This window comes from Erigeron canadensis, chromosome 7 (genome assembly GCF_010389155.1).
Source record: "Erigeron canadensis isolate Cc75 chromosome 7, C_canadensis_v1, whole genome shotgun sequence".
Classification (NCBI taxonomy): domain Eukaryota; kingdom Viridiplantae; phylum Streptophyta; class Magnoliopsida; order Asterales; family Asteraceae; genus Erigeron; species Erigeron canadensis.
Window position 1 is genome coordinate 26,759,608 of NC_057767.1, and position 10,063 is coordinate 26,769,670.

General features: G+C 34.1%; 2 protein-coding genes across 2 annotated transcripts; both read left to right on the forward strand.

Annotated features, from left to right (window-relative positions):
* The first annotated feature begins 356 nt into the window (after positions 1-356).
* On the forward strand, positions 357-2,507 carry LOC122609186 (protein FAR1-RELATED SEQUENCE 5-like). Its single transcript, XM_043782244.1, has 5 exons — positions 357-670; positions 751-1,009; positions 1,174-1,743; positions 1,855-2,064; positions 2,160-2,507. The coding sequence occupies exons 1-5, from the start codon at positions 357-359 to the stop codon at positions 2,505-2,507; spliced, it is 1,701 nt and encodes a 566-aa protein (XP_043638179.1).
* A 2,110-nt stretch (positions 2,508-4,617) lies between these two features.
* Positions 4,618-9,261, forward strand: LOC122608618 (MADS-box transcription factor 23-like). The gene is made up of 8 exons (XM_043781711.1): positions 4,618-4,907; positions 6,816-6,885; positions 7,901-7,965; positions 8,091-8,190; positions 8,311-8,352; positions 8,623-8,664; positions 8,976-9,112; positions 9,201-9,261. The coding sequence occupies exons 1-8, from the start codon at positions 4,618-4,620 to the stop codon at positions 9,259-9,261; spliced, it is 807 nt and encodes a 268-aa protein (XP_043637646.1).
* Positions 9,262-10,063: the final 802 nt, after the last annotated feature.

The following is a 10,063-nucleotide window of genomic DNA, read 5'->3' on the forward strand; positions in this document are numbered from 1 at the left end:
ATGCGGAGAAGGATGGATTTAATGTACGCAAAGGTTCTGTAAAGAGGATTAATGGTGTTTTAACTCACAAGTATTTTCTTTGCCAAAAAGCAGGTGAGCCAAAGAAAAAGAACGTTGTAGGCACACTTGTTAACGATGATAATGAAATAGGTAGACTGCAGCGGAACTCTAATTACAAGGTTACTAAATGTATGGCCCGTATTAAGTTGAAGGTGATGAAAGGGACAGAAAGCTACCAGTTATATGAATTTGTCGAGGAACATAACCATCCCTTGATTGATGATAACCACAGCCATTTATCTCGGGCACGGAGGCAATTGACATTTGATGAGAAAGTCTTTATTTAGTTTGTGTCCATGAACAATATCGGTGCGACTAAAGCTCATCGTTTGCGTGCAGCCCTTAAAGGAGGATATGATAAAGTTCGAGGTACTGTTACTGACTTTAAAAATTGGAAGGCGAAGTTGAATATGTTCATTGGTGACAGGGATGCCCAAATGGTGGTGGATAAGTTTAGAAATAGGAAAGTATCTCTTCCTGAGTTTTCGTTCGATTACAAATGTGATAATAATGAGCTAATTGGTTTATTTTGGGCCGACGAGACAATGAAGTGTAACTACAAAGAGTTTGGTGATGTAATGTGTTTTGATGCGACATACAAAACCAACAAGTAAGGATAATAATCATTTTTTTGACATCCATTTTTTTGTGTCAGTAAGGTCCCCTAATCATTAGTCTATTACTTTCTAGGTACTGTATGGTGTTCGTCCCATTCACTGGTATTGACAATCACAACAGATGTGTCACATTTGGAGCAGGCTTGTTGAAGAATGAGAACATCGAGTCTTATTCGTGGCTATTCAACGTGTTTTTAAAGTCACACAACAGACAACCGAGATTGGTTTTAACAGACCAGGATCCGGCGATGTTTGAAGCTGTCAAAACAGTTATAAATGAGTCACAACACAGGCTATGCATGTGGCACATAATGAAAAAACTCCCATTGAAGGTACTTTTTTGAAATTACATAGGTGCACGCACATGTTGATGTTTGTTTATACTGTTATATGAAGTGTGAAACATTTCTTATGTTTTCATGAGTTTTTTTTTTCCATATGTTACCTTACAAAATACATGTGTTTAATTTAAATTTTTTATTTGTATTGGTCTAAGGTTTGTTCGGACTTGCTTAATAACACTGATTTACGGAAGCGTCTACACAAGCTTATGTGGAATGTTTTCCTTGAGCCCGAGGAGTTTGAGAATAGATGGATGGCATTGTTTAAAGAGTTTCAGTTAGAAGATAACAACTGGTTATCAGACATGTTTCAGTTACGACAGTCATGGATTCCAGCATACTTTAACCATTTGCCCATGTGTTGTCTAATGAAAACAACATCAAGGTCTGAGAGTTTTAATGCATTCTTTAAAGTTTTCTCTAACAAAAGTAACACACTTGTTCAATTCATGTTTTGCTTTGAGACTGCTATGGAGAAGCAAAGGCACGCACAAGGTGCTCTTGATGATCACACATCGAGAACAACTGCAAGGATGATATCCCCACTAGAAATTGAGAGGTTTGCTGCTAACGTATACACCCGAAGTATATTCTTTAAAGTTCAGAAGGAGATTTACAAAGGTGGGTGGGTCGGTTCACAGCAGCTTGTTCAGTCAGATGATGCGAACGAAGTATACCAGGTCAATCACTCACTTATAGTGTCCAAAGCTCATCTAAAGTATAAGGTAAAGTATCTTCCAAACCAACAGTTACATCGTTTTAGTGAACTAGTTTGTAGGCGCATTGTTAATAAGAATCTCATCCTAAATGGGACACTTTTGGTTTCTGGTTATTAGGTTATTCGAAACAAGGACGATGGATCCATAACCTGTAGTTGTAACCTTTTTGGACGCCATGGCTACTTGTGTCGCCATATATTTTGTGTCCTCCGGAGTAAAAACGTTGACGTTATACCAGACCAGTACATAATGCGTCGTTGGAGGCGTAATGTACTTCCACGTCATCTGTCAGATAAACAACATAGATATCTTAATAAGCATCCTCAGGTAGACGAGATTAGTAGCAAGCAATATCAGGCATTGAAATGTATTTTAGCAGGCTAAGACATGATCTCGTGATGTTCGCCTCCTTTGTGGACAAGGTTAACAAACTATCAGAATCCACACTTTCCACTCTACCTAGAGCTGATCCTGTGGTAGATGACGAGCAAGTTTTCATGGACCTTCTTGGGGTAACTGTACCCGAGAAATGTGACTTGTTTGCTCCCAAAGATATCAACAACAAAGGTTCAGGAAGCAACCCCAAAGGTTCGGGAAACAATAGTGGCAAAAGATACGCCGATCCAGGTGAGAAGCATGTCAATAAACGTAAACGACAGATGCGCAATTGCGCTTATTGTAAGGAGGTTCAAGACAACCATGACATACAGAACTGTGAAATCAAGAAAAGAGATGAAGATGAAGCCCGGGCTGCTGCAAAGAGGGCATAACAAGGGTAATGCACACATGTGATTCCATCATGTGATTTTTTCATTCAAACCTGCTTTCATGTTTTTTTTCTTCTTAAAGTTCACGAATTTTTGTGTAATTGTTAGTTGTAATCTTGTTAAACTATAACAACTTCTACTCGAACACATATGTTAACAACTATCAGTATTATGGGATCAACAACACGAACACACATGTTATAAATTAAAGGAACCCATGAACAGAAGCATTTGGGTAAAGGTAACATATTTTATCAAAGAAACACGCATGTTATCACTAGCTAGAAACAAATACCCGAACACATATGTTATAAACTACATGAACATGTGTTCAGATTTTTTAGGGTTAAAAAAGAAATAACATAAACAACCAAACACTGGTGTCACTCCCATCAAACAAACATAAGATTTCACTTACACTAACAATTTACCTAATTAATACTAAACAACAAAAATCTATTAAAAAATCCATATACAGTTTTATTTGATGTACCTTCATCGGAATCCACGGTTAAATCAATTAAGCGTCGTTTCCTTCTTATTGGTGTACTTGCTAAATGATTTCGCCATCATTATTCTGTCACTCTTTCGTAGTGTAATTTTCAATGAATGAAACATGAACACAATAAGAACATAATAATAATGGAACACACATACACCACCAGAAATTCTAATAATTTAAAATAAATAATAAAAAAAAAATTAGGGTTAGAAATTACCTTTCTTATTTCTCATTATAGAGTTTGTGAAACCTAATATTTATACTATGAATCGATCCCGGAATATTAGACGCAAACACATGTACCACGGAATTTTAGCTTCAATCGCTGATTTTCTGTTGATTCTTGAATTAGATAGAAGCTTCATAGACTAGGATATAGAGGATCAGATATTTTCGGCGTGAATTTTTGGATGGAGCACAACTGGGACACTTTTAGTTGCCGAACGTACCCTTCCTCTCTTTTTTCAGCACGTTGATTACACAAATTTTCAAAAAATACCCCCGACTATATTTAGTTCTCGTAGTTCTCGACCTTTTGATGGTTCTGACTATAACTGCTCTCTCTCTCTCTCTCTCTCTCTCTCTATATATATATATATATATATTAGCATTAGTATGTTTAATTAATTTGGAAAGCTTTTATTTAGAAGCGAATTACATATTTTCGCTCTCTAACCTCGAGTATACCCGATTGAACTTTAAAATATCAAAATTTTCTAACCTAATTTTAAATAGGGTTAAATGTAAATTTCGTCCCTTTGGTTGTTTGAAAAATGGGTCTTTCATCTCTCTGTTAATTTTTGATTTTTTTCCATCCGTGTGATGCGTTTTCGTCCCTGTCTCGGTTAACTCCTCTCCATGTGTAATTGATTTTATCCACCAAAGTTTAAGTTACCCACCACCAATCACAAACTGAAATCAACCCCATTGTTATAATGTGTTTATAACATATCAGATCTAAACATCTTGAGAAAACTACAAAATCCTTAATCTATCTATATACAAACACATACATATACATACATTCATCTAAATCAAACCCTCATACCATTCGGATCTGAAACAGAGAAGATGAACAAGGAAGAAAGGAACAGAGGACTACGGTGGTGGTGGTTTATAGATGCGCCGGCCACCCGTATGTGTTATTGTCGGATATCATAATCTTTTAAAAAAACCTTTTAAAAAAGGTATGATCTTAACACATCATAATTTTTCTAAAAATACTTCTAAAAAACAATCATTCTTTATTATATATAAAAATAAAGATTTCTTTGAACTCACTACCATCTGTTATAAAACTCTTCCGCTGGAATCCAATGTGAATGAGGACCAAATATTTTTTCTTTAGAATTCGCATAATTCCATTTATAGCCAATTAGCTCCACAAATGGAAACCTATAACCAACCTTAATTATAAATTTTAAGAAGGCATACCACTAGAATGGTACAAGTCCATTTTGGTAATGCTATCTAAATTACGAAAACGGCATAGTCCAATTTTAGTAACTCCATTACTTCCTTTCCATATTATCTTTCCATATTTAGCAACTCTTGCCCTTTAAAAAGATCACATCAAAATAGTACAACTCATTGAGAACTTATTAAAGGTAAATGCCAACTAAAGTTCCCAACATGTTTGGTTCTCCATCATCATCATCTAGTGGCGGCCTTGTTTGTTGTAGCCGTGAAGGAGAAAGGGAAAAGACGAAGAAGAAGACAATGGGTCGGGCACGGATTGAGATAAAAAAGATTGAGAATGTGAGTAGTCGCCAAGTGACTTTTTCAAAACGTCGGGCTGGGCTCATGAAGAAGGCTAGAGAGTTGGCTATCCTGTGTGATGCAGAGGTCGGCGTTATTATTTTTTCTAGCACTGGCAAGCAATATGAGTTTGCTAGTTCTTGGTAAGTATAACATATTTCCTATACTTTTTTTTTTCCTTCTAATGAAATACTATGCCTGTTGCTTTATAAAGAAAGAAGTAAGTAGCTGAAATTTGTTCAACTTGCTAGTACAAGTTATTATTATTTACTAACTCTATATAGCTTACTTTCCTTTAAAAGAAATAGCAATGGCCATGAGAAGAACCACCAGTCATACCACTAGTTCCCTTTCAGATTAATTCATACCTAAGCATTTTTCAACCATTAATCCTATGTTGTATACGTGTATTTTGGTAGCATCAATATACTAATCAACCACTTATGTGAGACCCACTTTTGTTTTTTTCCATAATATTATTATTTAATTAATTCTAGAAAAAAATCCCCAAAATTCGTTTGTTAATTGTCTGCTTCACGGGCCACCCAACACGAAAGTAACCACTGAGTCCTACACAATGGTGTGAGCTTGTGGTTTTAACCATAACGAGTCGGTCATGAGAGCCGTTGTCACCATTGCAAATGGTCTTACCGGCATTTATACATTAAGATAGTCTACAACTAAAGGCTGTGAGTACAACTTGAATTGCATTAAGGTTTGTGTTTGTTTGTTGGAGACGATCGAATTGAAGATTTGAAGTGGTACCGAAGTTATGATTATTTTTGGAAAGTTCTAACTTCTAAGTGAGTTATTCTTTGGCTATATATGATTCTACAAACGTATCATTTTGTAAGGTAGCAAAGGACGTGCAACAACATATCGTTACTTGATGATATACTTCGAAATTAAAAAAATATGGAATAAGAACACCGAAGTGTAATATGAGTATATGACCGAATGATTATGATATATAGTGACATATGAGATTGTTTAGTCAATGTAAGAAGCTAAATGATTTGTTAAAAAATGTAAGGACTGTTTTTTGTGGTCAATCAATGTAATGACTTTTTTTTTCACTAATTTAAACATCTTCATCTAATATACCCATAATACCTTTAACGAAAGTATTCACAACAAACATCCTTAACCTTTAAAATATTCATATCACTATCTTTTACATCAATCACTTTTACATTGATATTCACACCGCTACCACTGCCATCATCACCTCCACCAGCACCCGTTGCTTTCGTCACCATACTGTCACATTACGCGGGCATTTGTCTATTTATAAATATAGATACAAACTGTCAAGGTTTTAGAAGATGATGTGTCAACCCCAAAGTTACGAGGAGAAATTCAAGCTCGATTTAATATGTTCGGTAACCGGTACATCAGTATTCAGTACATAACTACATATGGCTTTAGAATCTAAATTAATAAGAATAATTGAATATCATGATATTGGTCAATTGGGCCATTGAAATTTGTATGAGAATGGACTCAAATTTACTTATTAGAAAAAGTTATTGGCCCAATAATATGTACGTTAATTTTAGAATCATTTTATATAGGCCCAAATGCCCAATACAACTAAGTCAAATCCTCTATATCTATCAGTATTAAAGGCCATCAATAATATGTTGTGCGATGTTCAATTTCTGAAACATTATTATAGGTAGTCATCTCCAAGACTCCAAACTCATGACACTAGTTTTCAGTACTAACGTATCACCTTAATAACATACTAAACTAGCATATTAAATTAGTTTTACTTTTAGCTCTTCCTTTTTAAACTCCAATGTTAAATTGTTACATCATCATTACTTTTACATTGAAAAACCGGGTTAGTTGTAGCAGACGACCGACTGAGATACGCACTGATATTTAAAACATTGGGAGCGAGGGACCCGTGTTAGATCAAGACAACCTTTCGAGTTTTGGCTACTTTCATATATGTGAACTCGCCGTTGTTTCAAGAAGATTTCTGTGTTTCTTTAGTTATTCGTTATTTTCTCCAACTGAAGCATGTTTTTAACTTATTTTTGAAGCTTGCACAACATAATTTCAAGGTACGAAAGAAATTTGGATGTTGCACAAAACATAATGGTAGGGATTCAGGTATATGTATCTACTTGCATTAGCTTGTTATTCAATTCACGGTACTAGTAAATAGCCATTTTAACTAGCTTATTACCATTTTAAAATCAATGTAATTCAAAATTTACATTTACATTTAGAAATACTTCATTGTGAATTGAAAGTGAAAATATTTCCATTCATTTCTCAAACAAAATAAAAGTACACTTCACAGTTCACTCAAGTGCGTAGTGATACAAATATTTACATTTACTATAACTTTCTCTTCATTTACCATAATTAATATATAGGGTGTGATATTGTAACAACACCAATTAATTAGCTATCCATAATATATGTACTTCCCATTATTGCGCGCTCATTGGTTGAACCAGCTTTATATGCTGGAGGTTTCGAGTTCGAGACACGGGAATGACATTTGAATAAATTTCACAATAAAGTCCTCCAGTGAAGTAGGTTTGAGTCCCCAACTAAATGTCGTGCCTTCGGGCGGTTTAGTTGGTAGTTTATCCTCCTACTAGGTATTGAGGGTGAGGGGGGCTCTCTAGCGCAAACCCGGTTAAGACAACGTAAGCTAGATCCCCTGTTACGAGCAAATGATTCACACCTATAAAAAAAAAACTATCCACAATAGATAGGGTGTGATATTGTAACAACACCAATTAGCTATCCACAACGTATTTTAAATAGTTGTATATTTTGCGGTAAAATACGTACACTTGTTGTGGATGCTAAAAAGTATTGTCAAATTACACTATCCTAATATACAACCTTACTAGAGACAATTTCGCATTTCAAATATATGTTCTTAATAAAATTAGGAAAATGATAATTACAGCCCTAAGGGCTGTCACTAACAACATATTACATGCTTAAAAACTTGTACATTATATATTAAAAACCGTCTCCTGATTTTTCTAACAGCAAGGTACAAATTTTAATACACCCAATTAGTTTTTACTGACAACCCTAAGGGCTGTCATTAACAAAACCCATAAAATTAATTGAGATTAACTTTATGTAACACATTTTCAAGCACGAAGGAGCAACGGAGGTAGAAGTTTTGAAAGCTGAAATCGCGAAGCTGCGTAAGGGGCAGAAGTGAGTTCCTTAATGTAATTCTTTTAAAGCTTGAATTTGTGCTAGCTAGCTAGAACTGTATTGTAAAACTTAATAATATGAAATTTTAGTTATTCCTATATATTTGGTAAAATTAATTCTTGAAGGTTGATGATGGGAAAAGAGTTGGAAGGTTTGAACTACAAGGAGCTCGATAATTTGGAGCGTCAACTCTACGATGGCATGTTAGCAGTTAAAAATCGAAAGGTGTTCATCGTTTACCTCATTATCATTTTGATGTGATCTTTCATGAAGTATTAATTCTTTCTTTTTTTATTACATAGCTTAATTACACTTACAAGACTATGTATTCCTGTTATGTTTCAGGATATGGTATTGTTGGAAGAGATTGAACAAACAAAATTGCGGGTATAATGTTAAGTAATTACTTCATTGATAGTTGTTTAATGTTTACGATATCTAAAAAACGTTAAACTTAATTAATTAAACCATGAATATCTATGATAGTTTGGTTAAGAACTACTATTATACAATCTTAACCTTCATTTCTATTTCATCTAAGAAGTAAGATTAGTTCCATAAATTACTTAGAAAATTAGAGTTAACCAATGAACAACTTAATTATCATGACATAGTGTTTTCCTAATCTTACAACTATAACCATCTGTTGATATACAGGAACAAAAGACTATGCAAGAAAATGAATCTTTGAGGAAACAGGTAATTAAATTAAGTTTCATAGATGATTGTCAATAGAGTTGGTGACCCATTGTTAAGGTATTCATCTGTGTTCGGGTCTCAATTCCCACATTTGTGGGATGGAATAAATAGATTTTTTGAGAGTTCTGGATTTCATATCAAACATGCGTGTAATTTAATTAGGAGTAGTAGTAGATTAGAATGCCGTTAAAAAAAAATTAATAATAAATGATATCGATGATCTTGACAAAGTAAAATTATGCACAGCTCTTGGTTTAGTGGTCGGAGACGAGATGAACAAAGTAATATATGTATACATCTTTTCTTTGCAGATTGCAGAATACATAAACAAACCAACAACAAACCATGAAATCCGTCAAATAGGGCGAACGAGTCCTTTCGTAAGGCCAAGTCCCCTTACATATCTCAGGCCAGAAAATGGAGATGTTGCTATTTCTTTGCATCTAGGGTATGTAATCCTTGCAATTATTGTCAACATAACAAAAATCATACAAGAGTTCATGTTAGTTTTCATCCTTTAAATTTAACATTTGCAGGTTATCACCAGTTAATGATTATCAAAAGAGAAAAATTCCTAAAATCGAGCTCGATCCATAAATTTTGAAGACTATATTGAAACGTTTCCTACTGTTTTACAATTTCACAACAATGTTAGTTTTCAGTACTAATGAGTGATTAAAATTGTAGCTTTGTTTGAGAAGTACTATACACATCTCGCTTTTCTTATTTGAGCGTCTTTTGGTGTCAATCAAGTCAATATAAGCGTTTGTGCGTGTGATATATCACTATACGCAATGATCATCATACCGATAAGGCCATAATTAATATAGGATGTGGGTAAAACATTAATCAATCAAGGTGATCTATTTTTGCTAACGACTTTATTACTCGTATCACTTAATAATTGTGTTACTATTAAAAAACGATTAATTCTCTTAACCAAATAGCCTAATAATCCTTCTAATTATGAGATGATGACATGTGGAAAAATCAGGGGTTAAGATTAGGAAAGAGAATTAGTGGATACCACATGTCACATTCTTAATGTAAATTAGAAGGATTATTAGGCTATTTGGTTAGAAGGATTTATCATTTTCCATTAAAAAATAAGAGTTGTGATTAGGTAAAACCAAAAAAATTGGTGAGATCCAAGGGACTGATCTTGACCCTTGGATCAACTAACATTTATGGTTAAAAAAAAATTTAAAAAAAAAAAGAAATTGTACATAGAAGTATACATATGTCATTTAATTTTTTATAGTCACATATACAACGCAAAAAAAATCAGGTTATTTCCAAAAACCTCTTTCTCCCTCTTTCTTTTTCTCGTTCTAAAACTCTAATCAGGAAACCACAAGGTCCACCACCACCAACAACAACATCAAGTTCAAATCGATAA